Below are 25851 nucleotides of genomic sequence, written 5' to 3' on the forward strand. Positions count from 1 at the left end.
TATTAATGTTGAAACTTATCCAAAAAAATTGGAATTTATCTATTTAAAAGAACACATCTTTTTTAAAAAAAAATATATTTTGAGAACTTATCTTCATAAGATTATCATACAGATAAAAAAAAATCAAAATTTAATTTGAAAAATGTTGATGCTGCGCAAAACACATTTCTTTACTTGACCTAAGTTATTACATCACTTTTGCAGAATAAAATCTACTATATCACTACAAAGGTGTACATCTGAAAAGAAATATTTCATAGAAATATCACATATGTCGAACCTATTTTTTCAAAATTAAACTTTATTGAAAGTGTCAAAAGAACACAAATATCTATGTACCAGAAAAAAGAACATACAACATATTCATGCATTCACAATATACTACACAAGCATAAATAATTGCACATGATATATAGAATATACAACATTCGTATAAATTCATAACAGGCTAGACAAGCATAAAAGAAAAACAACTTGTACCCTATATAAACAAAAATAAAAAAATGCACCACAGACGAGCATAAAAATATTACCGAATTTTTTTACAAATAAATTGAAAAATTGAAAGGAGAGGTCTGCATGCCCGCGCTCAAGTGCGGGGCGCCCGTAGTCTCAAGTGCCGGCAAGGCCCAGCCCAGGGCCCGGGTGAGGTGCAACTCCGCACTTGTAGCGAGCTGAGCGGGGCCTAGTGCTTGCACGCGGCGCCCCTACGACAGTTATTTTTTTCAATGCACGAAACGGAAAAAAATTATTAAAAAAATATGCAATAGATGTAAAATTTTTTTTTTTGCATGTGTTCATGATCAACATAAAGCAAAAAAACTAAAACTGATTTAGTTTCTTTTTTTTAATGAATAAATTGTTTTACATAGAAAAATGAATAAATTTTTTTTTGTAGAACTAATCTACATCAAAAAATTATGATAAACGAAGTATACAATCTAATCACGCATCATTAATATGATCGAAGGTGAAAACAAGTCAAAAATTGGGCTGATACCAATAGTTGAAATTAGAGAGCAGCGAAAATTTACAAACTGGATAACTAACGTATTCAGGAATCGAAATTGGACTGTTTTACTAGCCTTCTTGGATCGTCTTGATGCTTTTGGATTTTCCAAAACTACTTATGATACCAATTGTTGGAATCAGAGAGCAGTGAAAATTTACAAACTGAATAGTTAACGTATCCAGGAATCGAAATTGGACTGTTTTACTAGCCTTCTTGAATCGTCTTGAAGCTTCTAGATTTTTCACGTATCTCGTCTACTCCCACGCATTGTGGATCACATATAAAGAGAGTGCGCATTGCGGATCAGATATAAAGAGGGTGCAGATTAGATATAAAGAGGGCGACTATATAATTTATTTTTATCCTTAACCTATAAGGTAGCCTGCTAATAGGGTGACTAATAAGAAATATACAATTTATTATTATTCTTAACTTATAAAGTATAGAAATAAACATAACTGAAATTGTGAAGCAAGTAGCCTTGGAACTTGGACCTTGAGTACCAACCATTAAGCCCTTTGCCACTTGCATTAGGGACGGCCAGGTATTATTAGGATAAGGCTAAATTACAGAAAACCTCCCTGTGAAAATTTGATTTTTTACTTTTTCCTCTGTCATTTAAAAACTCACACTTTGCCCCCCTGTAAAATGAAAAATGTTCCCAGGAGGGGTACGGTGTGAACCGTGATGATAAAATGACCATTTTGCCCCTCACCATGTTGCCACTCACCATATTCACAGGAGAGAAGGCTGAGGGCATTTTTGGCATAAAAAAAATATAATAATATTTTATAAACGGAACCCTAACGGATTACTAACGACAAGGGGTGAAGTGAATATTTTTTATTTTACAAGGGGACAAAGTGTAAGTTTTTAAATTACAGGAGGAAAGTAAAAAATCAGATTTTTGCATGAGAATTTTATGTAATTTAGCCTTGAAGTAAATACAAATTCACATCCTAAGTGGATTGGATTGAATCAGAGCAAACTAATATGGACACACCACATGGCAAAAGTACCAAAGGCAATGATGAAAGAGAAAGAAATAAGAAAAAGTATTAAAAAATTAATTGTTGTAGTTCTTTTAATACTCACTTATATGTCAGTATGAAATTAAATTAAAAAGGATAATTTTAATGCCAAACTCATTAACTTTCGATCAAACAAGCAATAGTGAGAAAATTTTTTTACTTGAACTTCAATTCAACCGAAAGTTATTTTTCTGGTAACTAATTACTGACAAACTAATTTGATCTTAGGGTGCACTTGGTATTGAGCCTCATCCAACAGTATAAGATAAAGTAGAGTTAGGACAAAAATATATAGAAATATATTTTTCTATTTTACGTGGAACCTAAAAATATAGGGATAGTTGCCTGTATACTACTCATACGTTTGAAAATATCCGATTTACCTCTATTTTTTTTTTTCTTTCTAAAACACCTCTCATATGTTCCACCGTTATTGCAAAATACCCCCATAGTTATTTCCTGTTAAGTTAACTTGGGTTAAACGTGAGTTAAATATCTACCACAGTAAAAAAAATTAAAATACCAATTTTACCCTTAACTTAAGGGCAAATAAGAAATATTGGTGACGGTAGAGAGATATATTGATATTGGAAAAGACCAAAAGTGAAAATACTTTTTGTGCTCCTGACTTTAAGGGCAAATAAGAAAGCCCGTGATGGTGGAAGGGTATATTTGAAAGGGTAAAATAGTAATTTTACAGAAATAATAAAGTTCATTAACCGATTTTAACTTTAGGGGTATATTAGAAATATGTTGGAATGTAGAAAGGGTATTTTCAATATTAGCCTTCTAAGAGAGGTAAATCGAAAAGTCGAAAACTTTTCAGGAATATATAAGCAATCACTCCAAAAATATATAGTACACTAGCTCATTATAATATATATACTGTAAATACAATTGGGCTCCTATATTTTTAAAATCACACAAGCATATGTGTTAGTAATTTTTTAGTAGTCGAATTATCTCAAGATTCGTGTTGTATTATTAATAATGGATTCTAATAATTTAATGGTTAAAAAATTACAAATATGTTGAACTCTTGTATGTAAATAAATAAAATTTTTGTTTTATTGGTAATTTTTCACCGTAGGTACTATGTATGATCTTCTCCGCGATCCTAATAGAGCCTTAACCCGTTTGTCAGTTTCACTGTATATATATATTTCACCCGCTCTTCAATGCTGCAACGCTAGCGGTCTACTCTGCAGTGAGAACGACTCGCATCACACGCGTTTGACGTCTCTCTCCGGTTCTTTACCGGTCGCGTGGAGGGCGAGAAAAAGTGAAGAACGAGGAGGAGAAAAAAAAAAGAAGAAAGAATCAGTTTTGATTCGACGATACTTCTTTTCTCGTATCGACCGGGGAAGGAGGAGGAAGAAGCAAAAGAAAACCCTAGCGATGCGTCTCTGCAAGGTCTCCTCCTCCTCCTCTCCCCCATTTTGCCTCTCCTCGCTCCCCAATCTCGCCATTATCGCCTTTCTCCTCTTCTTCTTGGTCCTCTCCGGGCGTTTCCTTGCGGCGGGGGCCGACGATGTCTCCAGCGACGACGACGACGCCCCCAAATCACCCGGATGCAGCAACAAGTTCCAACTGGTAAGCGATCGTACGTGGAATTGGTTCTTTGTCCCAATCTGGAGGGGTTAGGGCTCTTAAATTGTTCTCGTGAGTAGTAGTATTTGTGCGATTTGATGGAATCTGCCGGGCTTTTGATCGAATTGCTGTGAAGCCTTTTTGTTGGCTCATTAAACTCTTTCTAAGTTTGGGAACGTGGTGATCACGTGCCGGTGATCTGAAACAACGAAATTTTTAATGAAATTTCTCTGGTGTTTGGTTGTTTTAGGAGAGCTTAGGGTTCTTAAATCGCTCTCATGTATAGTAATTTTTGTGTTACTAGATGGGATTCATCAAGATTTTGATCTGATTACCTTTATTGCTTATCAAGATTTTGATATTTTGGCTTATTAAGCCCTTTCCGAGTTTGGGAAGCTTGGTGTCCTTGATTTGATATAGCAAAATTGCTTAAGAAACTGTGTAGTGTTTGGTTCTCTGTCCAAGGGTCTCCTAATTGGACAGAGAACCAAACACTACACAGTTTCTTGATAGGATTTGTCAAGATTTTGATTGAATTTGCTTGTAATTCTTTTTTGGGCTAATGCAGCAGTACTCTGTTATGAATCAAGAATTGAGCTTTCGGCAAGTTTTAGTCATTTCTTAGTTTTAGTGAACATGCTCTGTGGTTCTATAGCAAACCAGCTATACTCAGAATTGCGCCCGGATCTAAAATACTGATAAAATCTTTGATATTCTAAAGTTAACACTTGCGCTAATTCGTGTAATGTTATGCTATGCCTAGTGCAATAGAAAATTAGTCATATTGCCCATGTTATATGAGTAAGGAACAACTATTCATGGAGGAGGTTTCTTTCTAGTTTTAATAATCTAGTTAACCTTGCTTTTGATAACATTTCTATATTGGTCCGCTGGGCTTAAAGCAAACTATAGATTTTCCAAGCCACACACTATGACAGGAAACTGAAAAATGAAGGGGAAAAGAATGACTCCTGGGCTCATTATAACATAAGGTTGGAACTCCCTGTCATAGAATTAAGGACTCCGGAATGAGGTTAAACAGATGTCAGCCAACAATCATAGTAATAAGCAATAGTTGTTGAAAAGGCCTCCTTTGTACATGTAAATGAGGATCACTACCTAGTAGATAGTTGTTATTTCATTATCACTACCTAGTAGATAGTTGTTATTTCATTAAGAGATTCATTTTACTTACTTGGTGCCATGGCAACGACTGTTCGGGAAAATGATGCAGCAAATAAAGCTCATTTTATTTTTGACTGCAATTTTCTTTTATTTTGTAGGTTCGTGTTTGATTCGGACTTAAATCATTTAGTTTTAGTTGATTTGGCTAACCCAAACCCTTTTCTCCAATAAACAAAAAAAAACAATCCCAAAAAGACCTTTGGAATTCCCCAAAAAAAGACCTTTGAAATTTTCAAAATTGCTTCGTTTTCTATGCATGACTCTTGGGTGACCGTGTTATGTTGAAAACGTAAAGACAATAATTTATTATAGGAGGGCTCTCAACACTATAAATACATGGTTCTTGAAGTCTTAAGGGAGATATATTTGGATGAGTAGAAAATTCTACTCTCACTCTTTACCCTTGGTTATCTACTTCCCGGTGAGATCATCGACGCTTTTTCCTCGCGCCGAGATCGTCTTATTCCTCAACTTGATCGTTGTCACTTCTTTCTCGTGACAAGATTGGCTTCTACTTCTACCCCTTATCTTCTTCCGAGTCACTACCTCATCTTCTTCTTCCCCGTTGCCGAAGTTCTACTCGTGGTGTACCGCCCTCCTCGTCGATCGTGGATCCCCCGCAATCGTTTGAACGGTGCACTTTTTGTATCTCTTATCTCCTAATATCCTATTATCCTCTTTTAATCTAGCCTTCCACCATTACCAACCATATTTGTCAAACAACCAAACCTAAAACTTTAAGTCCGATAAAGCCGAATTTACCTTTTGGAACTATTATATGTATTTTCAGTTGGTTGTTATTATCTCATATATTGAAGGTTTATCGATGTGGGTTAGGGATAGGGTTTTGAGAGAGGATAGTTTTTTTTTTTTTTTTTTTTTTTTTTTTTTTTTTTTTTTTTTTTTGAAGTGGTGAAAGTGGTGAAGGGCTATACTTTGTGGTGGCTCTCTGGTATAAAATATAAAATGAAGTTATACATCGTGTGTGTTTTATAGTTGATTTATGCTCGGAAGTTTTTTGGGCTCTATTTTCTCCAGCAACGAAACCATAATTGCCATGTGTAGGCAATTAAGGTTGGAAAGTCCATTGGATTGATGCTTGTGAGAGAAAGGAATATCAGTGTTTATACATAGCGGCCGCTGTGCCCGCCATAGCGGCTGCTATAATGGATTTTATGTGTTACCGCTATGCTATGATATGTAAACTGGCATATAGCAGATCGGGTTCATAGCGGCCGCTTTAGCGGCTTAGGGCCCACTAAAGCGGCCGCTGTAAAGTGGCCTGAAAGCGGGTGTTATGAACCCAAACCTTTAAAAAGTGCAAACGGGTTAAAAGAATGATTAGATTGTTAATGGATTAGAGATTTTCAAGGTTTATGTCTTTTTGGTTTGCTAAATATTTTAAAGTTAATCTTAAATTCTTAATAGATGATGACATTAAATATATATAGACTTGCAATACTAAAAAAAAAAGATTAGTTGTCTTTTCTTGAAAATTATATGTATATTTTTTATAAGGAACATAAATATATTAAATTTGCTTTTATGAAACCCACTATGGGTTCATAGCGCCCACTATGGTGCCCACTATCTGCTTTCTGTAAACCCGCTATGGGTTCATAGTGCCCGTTATGTACTTGTTATGCGTTATTTACAATTTTGGTTGATGGATGACCTCAACATCTGCTATTATCCATTATTTATATAGCTAGTATGAACCAGTAAACTTGCCAATCTATGTTTGTTCATATAGATTATTATTTTCCTTTAAAGTTTGACTAAGAGTAGTCATGATGAACCAAGTTAGTTGATCACTTCATTCCATGTATATTTGTGAGATTTTTATGCTACTGTAGTTGATTATATATATTGGTTACATTATCATGGACCTAACAAATAGTCCCTTTAATATGTTACAGGCTTTCTTTAGATCTATGAATGCCAAATCCATATTAAATAAATTGATGATCAAACGGGATGCTGGGTTGGACCAGTTTTTGGGTGATTCATCAACCATATTTTTTTTCGGTGATGGTCACTTGTGTCATCCAGCCTATTCGCCTTTGAAGTTATGCCTTATTGTGGAACTATATATATCTCTTTAGCATTTACTAGTTTTTCTACTCATAAAAACTCTTTGGTATCAATCATGATAGAATTGATTTGATTTGCAATTGAATAAATTCAAGAATTGGATTTAACGTTGAAATCTATTGTTTGGAATGAAGTGTGGTTGGATTGACTTCCATTATTACTTTCTTGTTTTACTCTTATTCATGTTTAGATTCCATCACAGTTAGAAAGGGGTTTTCGGACGTTACTACCCTATAGCTCTGTTTATTTGATTAGTTGGATTTGGACTACATATCTGCTTATAAAAGCTTTGACACAATCTGCAGGTTAAGGTAAAGAGTTGGGTGAACGGGACAGAAAGCACAACTTTTGTTGGGCTGAGTGCTAGATTTGGTGCTACTTTGCCATTGCAAACTTCTGAAGCACAAAAACATTTTGCTGTTCTTGCTAATCCATTCGATTGCTGTGCTAATTTGTCATCAAAGGTACCAATTTTTTTACCTTGAAATGAATTTTTCAAGCTGTGACCAAGTTCTTGGTTCTTATATCTTTAGTTTCATATGGATTGTTTTTGTGATCATATTCCCTGAGGAACTGTAGTTTTGTTTTCTAGCATCATTTGTATTTTGTTTTGAACCTTAGCTAGCTCTTATTTAAACAGTTAACAAGTTCAGTTGCCTTGGCTAAACGTGGAGATTGTACCTTCACTGATAAAGCAAAGGTCGCTCAGTCCGGAGGTGCAGCAGGGTTACTAGTAATAAATGAAGATGAAGGTAGAAACGTACCAATTGATACTGTATATTTATTCTGTTTGTTTATCGAGCCCTTCACATAATTTGCAGCACTCAACATATACTGATGATATTGTGCAAACAATTGGTCCATGCCCCTTATTATGTTTTTTTGTTTTCATCTACAGAACTTTATAAGATGGTCTGTACTGAAAATGATACTTCAATTAATGTGACAATCCCTGTGGTAATGATACCAAAGTCAGCAGGAGATAAATTGATGGAGTTTATGGCTAATGGAGGAGGGAATGGTGAGTTATCATCGTATGTGGCTATTGCTATATAAAACTTTATGAGATTCCATGTCTCCCATGAGAACATATTTTGTTATTACTATTCCTATTGGTTTTCTAGTTTTGCTTAATACTCTTATGTAGGTGATAGAAGTTTTAAACTTGTGCACCCCGATAGCGGTAAGCACCACAGAGGTAAAACAGCTGCAGACCCGCCACATAACTTAAGATTGAATACTTAAGTATGTTCGGCGTTAATATCAACATCCCCACAACATGATAAATTTAAATAAACAATTCACAAATTTTAAACATCCCAAAGATACCAATATAATGATTAGTTATCCAAAATACCATTCCATTTAAGCATACATAAAACTTCTAAATGGTTATGCCCTCAACTTAACAAGTAGCAAGTTTGTACAATTCATAGTCCAATATGGCCTAATACATATCCAAAATGATTGCCCAAAATACAAAGATAAGATCTACATAATACAAAAATGGAGACGATCAACATGCTACTTTCTAACTATAGTCGTCGTCTCGCCCGATCTCATCTCAAAGGCCATACCTGAAAAATTAGTAATATCCACATAATGAGAACTATTAACAATAGTTCCCAGTGGAAGCTCATCTAGAGACAACAAGCCCCACTGGACCTAATAGTATGTGCTAAACGGAAAGATAAACAATAATTATGAATGATTATTAAACATACATATGAATCTACCATTATGATCAACAATAGCAACTATACTCAATAAGTAAGCGGTAAAATCATAGGATAAGCATAATCAACTAGAAAAGACCCAACAAAAATCCAACTCCACCTACAATCGAGTAAATGCGTAAGCGCGACACCCTGGCCTTGGGTGCAAAGCAAATCTCAACCCGGGGAGCAAAGGGCTTACCGCGTGGGGAGCGACCACCACCGGTAACCCACTCACGCCTTCTCTCACTCAAACTCCCACATCACAAGGAGCCATCCAAGATGGCCCGGGGAGTACCATAAGCATAGCGGCGAATCCAAATAGTGCCAATGTCCCAACAATCATGTTATATTTTGGAATTAACAAATAATCAAGATTATGCTACCTTCCAATACAAATGCATACCCTCTACTAGTACAATGTGATAATAAGAGATATGCTAGAGTATAAGATCAACTTCCATTGCATTGTGAACCAAAGAATAAACAACGATGGCATAAGCTCTTAGAACAATAATTAAACATGCAACAAGAATTACGAACATTCGATAGCAATATATATATGCATGCATGATACTAAGAGGACCACTAAGGTTCATCATTTATAGATAAGGATTCCACCTCAAAATAAGAAAAGACCGATCTAAGACGTGGAAGGTTCGGCCGTAGGAGCTCCGGCGTGCGCGCCCGAAGTACCTAACATACAAATAATGAGTATCTCCATTAATCTTTAATTTATGTCCATCACTTCGACTATTATACTCTATTCTCGGATTAGAACAAAAGTCCCTATTTCTGGAGCTCATAACTCTTTAAAAATAGATAAAAACCTTAAAATAACTCATTCAAACCCTAATGTACCTTGTCATGTTGATATTTCAGTGTATCTCAGAGGTGCAGAGTTCTGCCTTTCATGCTTTGGATCGAAGGATAAGAGCTCTTTAAGTGTTTATGCTTTCTTTTATTTGCTTAAATTTATACTATCCTTGATGTCAATCATCTCTAGATAGATCTTGTCAGCTTTTGTTATTTGCCACCTTAGTTCTTTCATTGTTGTAATGAGATAATTTGTACCACTAGACATGTAACTTTTTCATAAGTTTCACTTTGCCCTCGGACCCTTCAAAAATGAACAAGAGGCACCGTAAGCTTATACTAATGGTTCATTCGACCTCTTTTATCATCTTCCACTGACAGCATTGCTGATGTAGGTATACAAATTGATGGAGTTTTTGCATAAAACCCCACCTATTTTGCAAATTCATAGTTTCAATCCTCTTCTATGTCATATTAATTGCCTCCACCACCTCCATGACCATCGCTGATGCTGCCTACTTTTGCTACCCGACCTTCATGTACTGCAGCCTCATTGCTTCAACTTCCTTTCATTCTCCCTTCTCTCTCTCTCTCTCTCTCTCTCTCTCTCTCTCTCTATATATATATATATATATATATATATATATATATATATATATGGGGTAATTTCACCAGTACCCCTATCAAATTTATAAATTTCGTAGATAACCCTACAAAAGTTAAAATATCATGCATACCCTTTAAAATGTAGAAAATTATCATAAATACCCATATAGTCAGTTTTCCCTCATTAAATAAGGGATTATGTAATGAAATGATGAATTTACCCTTAATTGTTTGATTCTATTTGAGAAATGTAGTGGAGATCCTTCAACTATTGCTATTTTGAAGTAATTTAATTTTAATCAGTAAAATGTATGGAGACCCCCTCAACTATAGACGATTTTGATATTAGACCCCTCAACTTCAATTTTTTTTTGTTGACGCCCTTTTAACCTCTATTCATTTTAATATGAGTTTTCATATTTATTCATTATTAATTTTATCAAATTAAATAAATTTATTAGTTATTAACTACTAATTGGTTTAGTGTTATTTACTAAAAAATAAGTAATATTAAATTTGACGAGATCACCAATGAATTTGATAAAATTCATAATTTTTTAATTAAAATTGCTTAATTTTTAAAATTAAAGATAAGGAGATCTCGGCCAAAAGAATAAAAGTTGAGGGAGCCATTTCAGAAAGACCTATAGTTGCGCAGGTTGTTTTTCATTTTCACCTTCCAAGAGACTACAAGTCTAAGTCCCAATAAAAAAATAAAAAATAAGTTTATAGAGACATTTTAAATAGCCTACAATGGAGGGATTTCTATACTATTGAAAAAGTCACATTTAGTGTATTGTACATGGGTAAAATTGGTATTTAATATATATAACGGTACTTTTTAACGGAAGGCTGTGAGAAGGGATATATATGATTATTTATGAAATTCAGAAGGTATCATTGAATTTTGAATTTTAGAGGGCTATTGATGAATTTTAGTCTCCATAAAGGGCATGTATGAAATTTTACCTATATATAATATATATATATATATATATATAGAGTAAGGCTAACTATGCTTCTGGAAGGCACGGAGAAGCACGGAAGGCTCCGTGCTTCAAGTCGTTTTCCACTGTTGCGACTTTCGAATAGTCGATCGGCTCCGTTAAACTTGATCTAGAGTATTGAAGTACCTAAAAAATAAATTATATGATTTTTCGATATTATTTGCCTAGTAAACGAAGGGGCTCAAAATCAACGGCTGAAAATAAAAATCTTACAAAACGTGATAATATGACATTAAAATTTTAGATCAAAGATACTGATCTTGTTTTATATAGTATAAAGAATTTTCTATCAAAATTTTACATGATTTGGATATTTCTACACCGTTAAACTTCCAAACGGCTCACTACGGCCATTAAAATTATTGATTTTGAGCCCCTTCGATCACTAGGCAAATGATATCGAAAAATTATAAAATTTATTTTTTAGGTACTTCAAATACTCTAGATCAAGTTTAACGGAGCCGATCGATGATTCGAAAGTCGCAACATCGAAAACGACCTGAAAGCACGGAAGGCTCCGTGCTTCCAGAAGCATAGTAGCCTCACACACACACACACACACACACACACATATATATATATATATATATGTATATATATGTACACACTACAACACTCTTGAACTCTTCCTATAATGGCTGGAGTAGGGACACTCTTGTTGAGACAATGTATAGAATGGTAGAAGCGGCAGTTGCACCGCTGCTGCAGAAAAGATTTACCAGAGAGGCAGTACAATCACAACGAACGTTGCAAGGAGCAGTGGCAAAGGTGCTGGCCACCCCTGCTGGGCCGCGACAACTATATCCATCACAGTGATCAGCTGAAGACAACACCTTATGCTTCTTGGTTAGCTATAGGACAGCTGCTAGGATTGTTTCCTGCAGTCCAAATCTCCTTGCAATAAATAACTGTACTTCTTTGCAAAATGACACAAATCAAAGATGCAGCGCTATCGCTTCCATTAAAGGGAAATGATTAAAGGGTACAAAGAAACACACTCTCTCTGTTTCATTTCCATTATTAGGGGTTAGGGAGCAAAATGAAATTTCTAGAAAAGAGCAAGGGCCAATATACAACTTGCCTTGGTAATATTTCATGAAAATGCCCAATAACAGATTGTGCAGTATGTTGTTTTCATGGTAATTTAGGAGTATGATCTTTTGTTATTTTGAAATCTTTGGTGCTATGTTCCATCTATGAGGTGATATATCCTATTCCCAGATTTCGCCTAATTGTAGAAATATTTCTGAACTCCCCATCAATCAAGCACGGCATGTCCATCAATCCAAACTGACCTAACTCTAGAGTATACGATAGATAATTTACGACTTACTTTGTACAATGAAAGCAGCTATCTTATGCATTGTGTAACAACGTATGTATTTATTTTATACTTATTTCTATATACTAAGATATCTACCTAGGCATTAAATGGTTGTATTTGTTTGCCTCCATTCAAGACATTAGAATTTGCTTCTGTGGGAAATCAAAATGTTTCTCACATCTGTGTGACTGGACTATTATAATCTGGTTATATTCAATTTACTGGATACTGATGACATCATATGGCTGTTTCTGATCAATTTTCTTCTTGCAGTGGAAGTTCTTTTATATTCACCAAATCGACCAGTTGTGGACTTTTCTGCAAGCTTTTTGTGGTTAATGGCTGTGGGAACAATTGTCTGTGCTTCGCTTTGGGCTGAATTTGTCGCATGTGAGCAGGTTGATGAACACTACGACCAATTGACACGGAAGGTTCATTCTTTTATACAGACATTTCCATTATTTCAAAAATTAATTGTTTGATTTACTCTGTGGCTTGTCTTTTCAGAACTTGTTCAAATGCTTTAAATAGTTTTGATCCATTGAAGAGGTCATATATCGTGGTGTAATAGCTGTCATGTTTTCCGAATGCACTTAGCCGGTGGTACTGATTACTAAATATTTGACAGACTTTCCTCGATCAGGCAAAATTTTGATTTGTAGCATAAGCTGTGATTACAAGACCTTGTATGGAAATTAGAACTATCTCAATTGTCTTTATAGAGGAGTTCACAGTAATAATCAGAGTTATGAAATGTAACGTATTCATTTTGTGTGTCCACATAGCAATTTTTCTGATGAATCCTGACCAGTAATCCTTTCATGGATGGGGCCAAATCAACTCATGAGACTATGTTTGTTCCCTGCCCCTATGCGAGAAGCGCTGCAAATAGATTAGTCTGTTTTTATGTACTCAATTAACTCACAATCAGGATGAACTAATTGCTTTATGCTGGTTTTCTCACATTAACCAAACTTATCTGCTGGTTAATCTTCTAGGCACGCAATTTATTATAAATAAAAGATTCCGACCTTTAATCTTAATGAATCTGGATGTAGTGCCATATTATATTTAAGCTCCACCAATGTTATTACTTTTGTATTTTCAATCTATATTTTCCACTATGGGGGGTTTACCCTCGCTATGCATCTGTTCTTGGAAGGTCTTTATTGATTTATAATTTGCTACTTATTTTTGTATACTTTTATTCTAAGAAACATTCTTATCTAGAAAATCTTTTTGATTGTGGATATGTGATATGGCTTTTCCTTTGACTTCTGAGTGTGCACTTAATAGATTTTACCTCTTTCTTGCCAAACAGGATGGGCCTGATACTAGAACACGTAATAGAGAAGCCTCTGAGAAGGAAGTCCTAGAGATTAATACAAAAGGAGCTGTAATTTTTGTTATAGCAGCTTCAGCTTTCCTTCTGCTTCTTTTCTATTTAATGTCATCTTGGTTTGTTTGGCTTCTGATTGTGCTGTTTTGCATCGGTGGTACTGAGGTACGCTGCATTATTTGAGTTCTTTATGAGTTTCTCGCCTCTGTTATATTACTACTTTTTAGTTGTAATCATCTTGTCTAGTCTTTGTTTTGTTACTTGAACTACTTGCGTTGTCTAACTTGAATTTCGATTTGGTGGTGGTAGAGATTTTTGTTTCTTTTTCCTGAAATTGAGAGTGCATTGGAGATGGTGGTATAGATGGTTTTGGTTTTGCTCCTTATCCTCCAAACTGCTTTAATGCTTACTTGAAATTTGCTATATCATTTTACAGGGAATGCATGTTTGCTTGGTAACACTTCTTTCAAGGTATGGGATGAGAACTTACCACTATAATTAGGTCCTGTTTGATTCAGCTGGAGCTTCTGCAGACGCACTTTCAAGTATAGCTGTTCGAAGAACCATTAATAGCCTTTGATTTAAATCTCCTCAACAGCTTCTCACTGCAGTGAAAGCAAAAGCTTCACTTCAAGCTTCTCGCCACCGCAAATGCCCAGTCTATCTATTAGCTAAATGCTTGGTTTCTTGAAACTTTTGCATTTTGGAATAGAGAAGCTGTTTTAGAAGCTAGGCCAAGCAGGCACAAATTGAATCTCTTTTTGCTGGCCTTTTGTTTCTTTATTATTATTCGGTTGTTCTCTAATATACAGGATACTTAAAGATTGTGGACAGACGACAATCAATCTTCCCATTTTTGGTGAAGTTTTGATGCTATCTCTTGGGGTTCTACCGTTCTGTGCAACCTTTGCTATTCTTTGGGCTGTTTTTCGACATGCTTCATGTGCTTGGATTGGTCAAGATATCCTTGTAAGACATATATTTCAGTTAATGTTTCCTTTTCTTCTTCTTTTTTGTGTCTTTCTATATGCAATTTTTTCCCCTAAAATTATAGTGCTTGTAATAGATGTAGTTGCAGTTGCTTCTATTTTTTATCCCTCAGTATACTCAGCTAGACTAATGTAGGCATACATAGCTTTTTGAAGATGCAGTGCTAAATATATATAGAAGGTATACTATATGATAGAAGGGCAAAAGAGTCTACTCTCTTGGGTTCTATTGATGAAATTATATAGTACAAGAGATAAGTGTACTATAGTAACAATGCCTACTATAGTAATAATACAATTGAAATTACATACCATATAATCCTATATTATACCATATAATCCTACTCTAAATATGTTGTAATATACAGTATCCTAACATAGCATAAGATACTAAATATGTCATAACATCCCCCCCGGCAAGCTAAGCATCCGGTGGTCGGATGTGAAGATTTGAGCTGCAACACCAAAAAACAAGAGGGCGACAAGGGCTTAGTGAAAATATCAACAAGTTGTTTATCAGAAGAGATATGCACCAAGTCCAAATCACCAGACTGGACTTTCTCACGCAGGAACTGATGATCAAGCTTAATATGCTTCGTCCGAGCATGGAGAACCGGATTAGCCGCAAGATAAGTCGTGCTGAGATTATCACAATAGATGCTGATGGAGCGCCATAAGAAAATACCAAGGTCACGAAGTAAACGTCGAATCCAAACAGTCTCAGCAAGCGTGTACGCTACAACACGATACTTCGCTTCAGAACTGGAGCGAGAAATGATGGGCTGTTTCTTAGCGGACCAGGAGATAAGATTGGCCCCGAGAAAGACGTAATAGCCAAAAGTAGAGTGATGTGTATCGGGACAACTAGCCCAATTAGCATCAGCAAAAGCCACAAGAGAAGGATTGACACAGCGAGAGAGTGGAATACCATAAGATAGTGTCCCTCGGATATAACGTAGAATACGCTTGACGGCTTGCATATGTGGTTCACGAGGCGTTTGCAAATACTGAGCAACAGAGTTGACAGCATATGAAATATCCGGTCTCGTGAAGGTGAGATAATGGAGAGCACCAACAAGCTAATGATAGACATAGGGATCATCAAGAAGACATCCCTTATGAGACGAGAGGCGAGCTGCCGGAGAGAGAGGACTAGAAACAGGCTTACAATCAAGAAAGCCATGGCGCTGAAGTAGTTGATACGCATATTTGTGCCGAGTTAGATGAAGACCAGAAGAAGACGGAGTAACCTCAATGCCCAAGAAATAATGGAGCGGCCTGAGATCTTTCATAGCAAATTCACGTTGTAAGGTGACAATGAGAGCCTCTTAAAAAAAGGAGCTGCCAGTGGTAATAATATCATCAACGTATAAAAAAAGAACGAAAGTGCCAAAAGAGGAATTAGAAACAAATATCAAGGGATCTGCGGTACTGCCGACAAAATTAATTTCAGAAAGAAATGAAGTGAACCACTGAAACCAAGCCCAAGAAGCCTGCTTAAGACTATAGATTGCCTTGCGGAGACGACAAACGTGATGAGAAAGAGAGGGGTCCGCAAAGCTGAGTGGTTGTGTCATATAAACTTCTTCAAAGAGAGTTTCATGAAGAAACGCATTCTTTACATCAAGTTGTTGAAGAGACCAACCAGAGGAGAGAGCCACGGAGAGAACAGTACGAATAGTGGTCGCCTTGACAACAGGAGAAAAAGTCTCATCGAAATCAATACCTCGTTGTTGTTTGTAAACCCTGAGCAACAAGCCAAGCCTTGAGACGCTTAAGAGAACCATCCGCCTTCTGCTTTACTTTGTATACCCACTTACAGCTAATGAGATTAATGGAAGTAGCATTAGTCAGTAAGGCATCAAATTCTTCAGTCATAACAGCACGCCAACCGGCATCCTGAAAAGCCTCATGAAAAAAGGTAGGCTCAGTAGGAAGAGTAGAATGGGTAGAAGCGAGTAAGGAAGTAGACCCTGTGGAATCCTTAGTCGTAGAGTGAGTGAGCATAGAATGGGTTCGGGCAGGTAGTGGAGCCACAAAAGATGAAGGAGAGGAGACAATAGGAGGCTGAGGAGGTGGATGATCAGAGGAGGTAGGTGGCACATCAGTAGTGGATGGAGAATAAGCAACAGGCTGGCTGCATGGCGTCTGGTATAGATTCAGAGTTCAGATGGACCGATAATTTTAAAGTAGAATTCGAGACAATTTTATTATTTTTAAGGAATGTAGAAAGAACAGAAAAACTAGGGTGACCTAACCGTCTATGCCAAATATTACTATTAATCGTAGATGCAACCAGTGCTAGCTGTTGCTTATTTCCGACACTTGCAACTTTAGAAGAGAGTGGATAGAGTGATGTTTCCGAACTAGGGCATCGAAGGAGCTCCATCTCGGTTTCCTTGTCCTTCACAGAAAAACCAGAAGAGTCAAACTCAAAAAAGGAATTATTATCATGACAGAACTGGCGTATGGAAAGTTAAGTTTTCTTAATAGAAGGAACAACAAGAACATTTTTAAGAGCAAAGAATTTAGAGGAGGAATGCAATTGAGTTTCACCTGTTTGAGTAATATTAAGTAAATTTTCATTACTAACAAGAATTTTTTTATGCCCGTTATAAGGTTTAGAGGTTGAGAGAATAGCAGAAGTTGCAGTCATGTGATTAGATGCTCCGGTGTCAGGATACCACACTTTCTTACCTGGTTCATGAAGGTTCATAGCAACAAAGGATTGATGAAGATCATCTGCAACAAAGGAATGATTGAAGTGTTGTCTGTATCGAAAAGCAGAATGATTAAACTTGCCGTAGATCTGACATTATGTGCCAGACTTTGGAATGTAAGGTTGATGGGTCGGAGTATAGGGTTGTTGAGAATTATTAGGTTGAGAATGCGAATAAGCTCCAGGAGATCCACAACCAGGATATGAGTTGAATCTACCGCGCTGTCCCCGACCATCGCGATATCTACCTCCACGACCTCCATGGCTTCCGCGTCCACAATTTGCATAAAGAGCTTCACCATCGATAGTGGGAGTGGCTGGTGATGTTGTCAAACTAGTACGACATTGAACTTCAGTTTCCTTTTGCATTAGAAGTGGATGAAGTTGTTCAAAAGTGGGCTTATGTCGATGTGTATTAAGGGCATTGACAAAATCCCTGTATTCTTCCGGCAGCCCGAGAAGAACTATTGTGACCAAGTTATGGTCTGACTCAGTTTCACCAATCGCTTGTAGAGCATCACCAATCGATTTAATCTTTTGCATGTAATCGCTCATGTTTATTGAACCTTTCTTGATGCTTCGCAATTCGGACTTCAAAGAGAGCCGTGGAAGCAGTTTTATTAAGAAAATATGCTTCAATAATTTTTCAAGCATCATATGCAGTTTTAGGAGAACTAAAAACGACCATCTATAATATGCTATGAGAAATGGTGGCATTAATCCACGAGAGTATAGTGGTGTCTTCTTTTTTCCAATTTTGATAATCCGGGTTTGCACTTGTTTTCTTATCAGAAGTTTTAATAGTTTGAGGCGGTATAGTACCAGTTCCGTTCACATGCGAAGTAACACCAAAACTCTCCAAAACATTAAGAAAATTTTGTTTCCACACCAGATGTGGAATCCGTAAGTGGTATGAGAGTTTTGATGTTAACTACTGGCAGGTTTGAAGAGGAAGACATGTTACCACCAAGAGAAAAAAAAAAGATCCACCAGGAGAGACAAATCTGAAAAATAGACCAAGTAATCACAGATCTAGAGGAAAGAGGAAAAGTGAGTCAGAGTTGAACCTGAGAAGAATCGAGCGGTACTTGAGATCAACCGGGTGACACCAGCAAGCGGCACCAAGAGATAAGAAGAAATCAGTGATACCAAGGATGACTCGGGCAACACCAGTGGCAACAGGGATGCACCGAGCGGCACTAGAGAGAACCAGCGGCAACAGGGATGCACCGAGTGGCACCAGAGATGAGTTGAGCGGCACCAACACAACAAGAAGAGATCGACGATGGCACCAATTAAGGCAACACACCAAAGATGAGCCGAGCGGCACCAACACAGCAAGAATAAGAATAACAAGAAAAACACCTATAGAGAAGGTGTGATTTGTGGTGGAAGGTGGTTATATATCAATATCTCCGGATTAAGGTTTGTGGCTCTGATACCATGATAGAAGGGCAAAAGAGCATACTCTCTTGGGTTCTATTGATTAAATTATATAGTACAAGAGATAAGTCTACTGTGGTAACAATGCCTACTATAGAAATAATACAATTAAGATTACATACCATATAATCCTATATCATACCATATAAACCTACTCTAAATATGTTGTAATATACAGTATCCTAACATAGCACAAGATACTAAATATGTCGAACACTATAGCAATATCTATTTACATATTTAACAGATATCTCCAGTGCAATATAAAAATTCCACGTGGTTATAATTTCTGGAAGCTTATATGACTTTGCAAGAGTTAGGAACTCAGGATCTTCTCAAACACAAGTCATATTGTGAGTGGGTGTATAGAACTATGACACCCAAATAGCCAAATGATTGGTTAAGTTTTAAACGGAATTTAAAAGTATACCTTCTTTGTTTTCCAAGAAGTGATTATATATCAAGATGATATGCAAATGTTAAATGATAGAGATATTGCACTGATGAAGCACTGTCTTGACGAACAACATAACGGAGTCTCAAGACAAGAATTTCCGATGAGGGCTTCTGTAGCAGAGTAGTTCATGAAACAATTGTCCATTATATATATATGATTTGCATAGAGAAGTAAGATCAAATGTCCCGGTACAAAGTGCAGATTAGGAGGCCAAATGCATACTAAAGCTTTAGTATATTTTGTTTTACACTTTTTTTTGTTCTTTTTGAAATTGAACTAGAATGATGGGTTTTCGGTAAGAAATTCAAACTGATAAGATGGGCGAACTACATATGATGAATTTAAAGTTCCCTTACTTAAGTGGTCTTGTAGAGCATGATTGTTATGCTGTTCTTCAGGGATATCTGATAACTTGGGCAAAGAACAGATCAGGGGACCTAAAGATAATTATCATTCAATCGATGCTAGATATACACAGTATTATTTGTTGGATTGTTGAAATCTCATCGTTCTTAAGCTAGTTCGACATTCTTTTAATTAAACCCATTTGTGGATCCATTCAACATGTGTGTTCCATTCACTCTCTTCTTATATATGCTGTTTTTTACACTGCCAGGGTATCTGTTTGATGATAACTGTTCTGCAAATGGCTCGGTTACCAAATATCAAGGTACCTCTTTTCTCAGTTCTCATTTCCTGGCTACAGCATCTATGCTGTAATCATAAGCTGACATAATTCATACTGCTCGACTGTCACATTCTTTTACAGGTTGCATCAGCTCTTCTTAGCTGTGCGTTTGTCTATGACATATTCTGGGTGTTTATCTCACCCCTTATATTCCACGAAAGTGTTATGATTGCTGTGAGTTTTCTTATCACATCTTATGGTCCAGTGTTAGATTTTCATTTAAGTGAATATGCATTTTGGCACCATGAGGGGTTCAAATTTGTTATGTTGCTTCAGTGTAATCTCAAGAATGTTTGTGAAATGTTGTCAGAAGATGTTTATACTAGCCACGCTACTGGTTGTTTCCATTTGATTGATATGCTTGATTGAATTTTCCATCCTGTTACTTTAATGTTGTCTTCTAAATTGTTCTTTATCTCTTTATTCAATAAATTAGCACAAACTGCTAAACATACTGATAAAGTTTTATCCCTCTGTGATGCCTCTTTATTCATCCTATCAATATTACGAAAGCCGGAGTATAGAAAGTTGTTTCTTTGAGGAACTTCTTGATGGATTTCATGGTTATTAAGTCTGTTTATACCTCATAGTTATTGCTGTCTTCTGTAAGCTTTAGAGCTTGCTTGGCCCAAGCAACTGCACGTCACAACCCCTGATGACGCTAGCACGAGCAGTTTGGCAGCGCACAGACTTGCATGTTCTGATGCGTCATACAAGTCCCTCTATGAATACTCGGAAGACCCAAGGCAGAGTAAAGAAATTCTTAACCTGGCACCATAGTTAATTTATTTTTAATGAGCCCTTCTCGAGTGGTTCTTTCATTTTGCTTGGGGAACAAATACAATCGAGTTTCTTTTTTGGCTATGAAGACGTGTAAGCTTTCTACATTCTGAATGATCATCAGGCATATGGTTTTGTTTATATTCACCCAAAAGGCCCTTCTCTGTAATATTTTGTTCTCTATCTGTAATTAGGATTGTTTGCATTGGTTTATGTGGTGCCTACTTAAAAACGTATTGTAAATGCATCCATGATTGATTAGGAAACTATCTATCCTTAATTTGTTTATGATAATTTTTTCAGTATGTATTATGACTTACATGCTTTGTCCTTTTTTACCTGAATTTCTGCCCAGTAAAAGCACTCTCAGAATTTTGACTATAAAGTTTATGAATTTTTTCTTGTACTTTGTGTGGTTGATTTGCCTGAATTTCTTCTTAGGTTGCTAGTGGTACTAACAGTGGTGGAGAAGCAATTCCCATGCTTTTAAGGGTACCTCGCTTTTTTGATCCATGGGGTGGCTATGATATGATTGGCTTTGGGGACATTCTTTTTCCTGGATTGCTTGTTGCATTTAGTTACAGGTATTTTTATAGAATTTCACTTGTTGCAAAAAAATGATTTAGTGGTTTCTTTATGGTTTTAGTAAGCTTACAGTAATTTTCTTGCTAGTATAGGCAAAACAATTATAGTAATTAGAAAGCTTAAAATATGGAACGTACCTGAACTATGACACATTTTGAAAATACTACCTGACCTTTAAAAGTTTTGATTTTGCTACCTAACCTTCTAAATTCATTTGATTTTAATTGTTTGATGACCGTTTTGTTGCAGGATTTAGATGCACCATTTATTACAGCGAGCTTGATTTGATATGTCACATGATATATGTGACTCATCTTCGTTAAAGCCAGCAGTGCACCCAAATTTTGTAACAGAAGAACCATGGAATGGTTCAAAATTGAACAAATAAAAATGTTAGGTACCAAAATCAAAATGTTCAAAGGTTGGGTACCCTTTTCAAAATGGACCAAAGTTTAAGTAGGTTATACATTTACCTTCATTAGAAAAGAACCATGCATCTCAAGAAATTCCTCAAAACAGAGAATAGTTTTATTTTGTATTTTTTTTCTCTATTAGTAGTATGCTATGTTACATGAACGTCATTATGGTATTATTGTTGTCTTAACTATTGATAGCTTTTAAGATAACTGACCGGACCCTCTTCTAAGACTAGACTCCCCAAGTTGTTCCGGTTTTGTATATCCAAATTTGAACCATGCTAATAAATTTCTCTTGTTCAGCAATATAAAAGCTTACAGATATTTGTTTCGCACAGTGTTTCACTTTAATACTCATTGATCACAAAACATGGTGGGGAGAAAAGCTTATAGATATTTGTTTTGTGCAGTGTTCGACTTTAATATTCATTTATCATGAATAATACAAATTACAACAGTTTTGCATGTTTTACTATCAACTTCTGAAGTTCGCATTATATTTTTTCTGTCTTATTTTGTCCTCACACAAGTAGCCTCTAGTATGTGTGAACTTGCTAATAGGTGTCTAAAGATAATTTTGAAATCTTTATGCATTTCTTTCTATTTTATATTTATTTTTCTTTTATTAATTTTTCTTGCTCCTCCATTTCATTCCCATGTAGGTACTACCTTTGTCTATTTTATGATTTATCAGTCTGTAGAATTTTGATATACCACATATTCCTTCTAGTGGCGGTTTTTGGATAATTGACAAATTCTTAGTGGGTAGAATAACTCACTAAGTGATCGATCAATAAATTTATATTTTCACTTTCCTCACAGCTTTTGCATTTTGCACGGTTTCCTTATTTATATATGCCTAAAACTATGCAAGAATCTGTTACAATCCATTTTTCCGTCATACTCTTCCACCTTGTTCAGATTCTACTTATCTCATCTATTTCATTTTGTCAAGATTTTTGTTGTAATATTAGAATTAAAAGTTAGAATATCGGTCCCTAAAATTTCCAGATTTTGATAGTCCTCGAAGTGATTTGTGATGTTTTAATTGTGACATCAGGTTAGGCTAGGAGAACAAAGATATACATGCTGGCAGGTGCCATTTCTGATTTAGTTATATTGTCAACATAAGAGTTTACTGGTCTGCCTTTGGTTGCTTCTGATCCCTTTTCAGGCTTTTCCTATGGCCAGAAGTCAGATTTTAATCATAAGATGTTACGACTTGCATAGCGACCTACTGTCGGTCAGTCGACAATTTAAATTTTAACTATTGGCTGTCTTGGTACAATGTCATTGCAGATATGATAGATCAAACAAGAAAGGCATCATGAATGGCTACTTTCTATGGCTAACGGTTGGCTATGGATTCGGTAGGTTTTTGATATCAGATTCTTTTTCTAAGGAGAAAAGGCTTCCTCTCACATGATTTGTATCTTACTAGTGCTAGTATTTATTAGAGCTTCCGTTGTTTTTTTTTTGTTTTTGTTTTGCAGGTCTTTTCCTCACATATCTTGCTTTATTTCTGATGGATGGTCATGGTCAACCTGCCTTGCTCTACCTTGTTCCATGTACATTAGGTAACAAGCTCAGTTTCCTGGTATTTTCTCACAGAAACTAAGGTCTTGTTTGGTATTATTCCTTTTCTTATTCTTTTAAATAAAAATTTAATATGAAAAGCATAGGGGAGCAAATGGTGGATTGCTTACAGTCTTTGGACCCAAGGTGTTTGTTTGGTAACAGAACAAAAACTTGAATTTTTTTTTTGTTTCTATTACTTTTTATTGCTTTGATTTTTCAAAGAAGTTGCTATCTCTTACACAGTCGCGGGTGCATTGCAAGCTAACAGTAGAAAAATTTATCTCTTACACATAAATTATATAGAATTTATGTGTGAATAACAACAACAACAACAACAAAAAAAGAAAAAAGAAAAAAAGAAGCAAAGATGCCAAACAAGTCTTAAGCATTTATATAATTTATTATGTGTGAATAACAACAACAACAACAACAACAAAAAAAGAAAAAAGAAAAAAAGAAGCAAAGATGCCAAACAAGTCTTAAGCATTTTTTTTTCCTGTTTGTTGATTTTTTTATGTTGCTTTTCTAACTTAGAGATTTGCTTATCAGGGCTTATAATCATACTGGGTTGGATGAGAGGAGAGCTAAATGACCTGTGGCACTATGGGAGAAGTCGACAAGATGTCGATCCAGCTAATGACATTTAACCCATAAAGGTCAAGCTTTGTTATAGATAAATTCGCGGCCCGCAAAATCTCAATTGGGGCCTGTAAATCGTAGACCTTCTGAGATGTGGAAGATCCTTACAAGCTCAAGCAACTGCCGGCGACATCAAGCACCCAGTAAGTTGGGATACGATCTTCTTTGACAAATTGTAAGGTTATGTTGCTACTACACAAGGACAGAATTTGCGGTCTTTGTTTTGATATCCTTCTGTATTAACTTTGATACTTGACTTCTAATTAGCAATCAAGCAGAAGTTGTATTCTCTACAAGGTTGTATTTATTTGCATCAACGGGAATACGTTTTCTGGGTAAATTTAACCATATCTTCATGATAATGCAGTAGTCTTCATAAAATTCGAGTCTCAATTCGCTGTGATACATGGTGTGATTTCACAGTAACTAATAGTAATCAGAAATTTCCTGCTAAATTTAAACCTATCCTTTTGTGATAATGCAATGAACTTCATAAAATGCACTGTGATTCGTACTTGGCTTCATATTGACAATTTGTAATCCATTGTTTCTGTGTATCCATCCATTTGAAGAAGTTTGCGGAATTATTGTACCTGTTTCTTTTTTTCTTTTTTCTTTTTTCTTTTTTCTTTTTTCTTTTTTCTTTTTTTGTTTTTTGCATCTGAAATTTATATACTTACACTACAGGCTTACTGGAAGGAGTTTGGTCCTGGTTCTACAGGTGAAAAAGGGATCGGAGAATCTACGGGCGAGACCAATTGGATATTAGATAACAGGGATAATTTCATTCAGCTTTTTACAAACATATCGAATAGTAGATATATTTCTACAAAGTTTTAAGTTTTCAGATTTATTCTTTAAAAAGTTCTAATAGTTTTAAATATATTCCTGCTGGTAGCATTCGTTAGAAAAATATAATTAATCATAGGTAAATAACTTAACCTTGATTAATGATCTTAGGTATTGACCTTTTTATCCTTTTGATATTATACCTTTTTCTTTCAATCAAAGCTCTAGTTTGATCAAAATTCTAGCAATAAGAATTCTTCTTTCTTTTCCTCTTCTTCCTCTGTCCCTCCTTCGTGCTGGTTGCATACATTGATGGTGATCACGATGGTGGGTTAAATTGTCTTGTGAATGCCATTTACAGTGAAAATGATGACCCGCATGTACATAACGAATATGTAGACAATCCTGACAAGGAACTTGATTTTATTGACCATCTAGAGTACTTTCTTGCAGGTAATAATTGAATAAATCAGTATGTTATGGATTCGATTGAGTTCGATCTTAGACGGACAAATACTGGTCTACCTAGCATTGACGAGACTTGGGTTCGTCGAAGTTTTTATGATAAGTCATCCTTAGTGGATTCTCTAAATCGATAACACATTGCTCATAATGTTCAGATGAAGGTTTTGAAATCCATGAAAACAACTTATACAGTAAAATGCATGCTTGAGAGATGTCCTTGGAGATTATACGCTTCGGTTCCTAAAGATGCAACATACTTCAGAGTTAAGACATATACAGGTCAACACATGTGTAATTCCAATGTTAAATGTCTCGCACCGTAATTATACTTCAAGTCTCATATGTCAAATGATTCTTTCGATAATGAAGGCAAGACTTAATATGGTGCCAAAAAAAATACAGAAAACGGTGCGATCCACTTTGCATGTTGACATAAACTATTAGAAGACATGGCTAGCAAGGAGCAAAGCATTACAGATTATTTATGGGAGTTGGGAGCAATCATAAACAGACTTGCCTCATTATCTTACTATGGTGCAGAGAAGTAATCCTGGTACTTTATGATGCCTTGATCGTAGATGGCT

At 35.8% G+C, this 25851-nt stretch overlaps 1 protein-coding gene and 1 long non-coding RNA gene across 3 annotated transcripts; one reads left to right on the top strand and one right to left on the bottom strand.

Annotated features, from left to right (window-relative positions):
• Positions 3230-24896, top strand: LOC109722953 (signal peptide peptidase-like 2). 2 transcript variants are annotated; one of them, XR_002219576.1, is made up of 15 exons: positions 3230-3636; positions 7218-7376; positions 7553-7664; positions 7811-7933; positions 12654-12811; positions 13702-13884; positions 14156-14190; positions 14532-14688; positions 19944-19997; positions 20097-20189; positions 21237-21379; positions 23096-23166; positions 23290-23373; positions 23924-24156; positions 24701-24896. XR_002219576.1 is itself a non-coding variant. In XM_020251130.1 (14 exons), the coding sequence occupies exons 1-14, from the start codon at positions 3442-3444 to the stop codon at positions 24019-24021; spliced, it is 1665 nt and encodes a 554-aa protein (XP_020106719.1). In that variant the 5' UTR covers positions 3230-3441; the 3' UTR covers positions 24022-24406. The 2 variants fall into 2 exon arrangements, 1 of the variants encoding a protein (XP_020106719.1); XM_020251130.1 differs by lacking the exon at positions 24701-24896 and having other exon boundaries at positions 23924-24406.
• Positions 8256-9503, bottom strand: LOC109722954. The gene is made up of 2 exons (XR_002219577.1): positions 9249-9503; positions 8256-8489 (listed from the first exon to the last, which is right to left on the bottom strand). It is a non-coding gene; the product is annotated as an uncharacterized LOC109722954 (long non-coding RNA).

Source organism: Ananas comosus, linkage group 17, assembly GCF_001540865.1.
Source record: "Ananas comosus cultivar F153 linkage group 17, ASM154086v1, whole genome shotgun sequence".
Lineage (NCBI taxonomy): Eukaryota > Viridiplantae > Streptophyta > Magnoliopsida > Poales > Bromeliaceae > Ananas > Ananas comosus.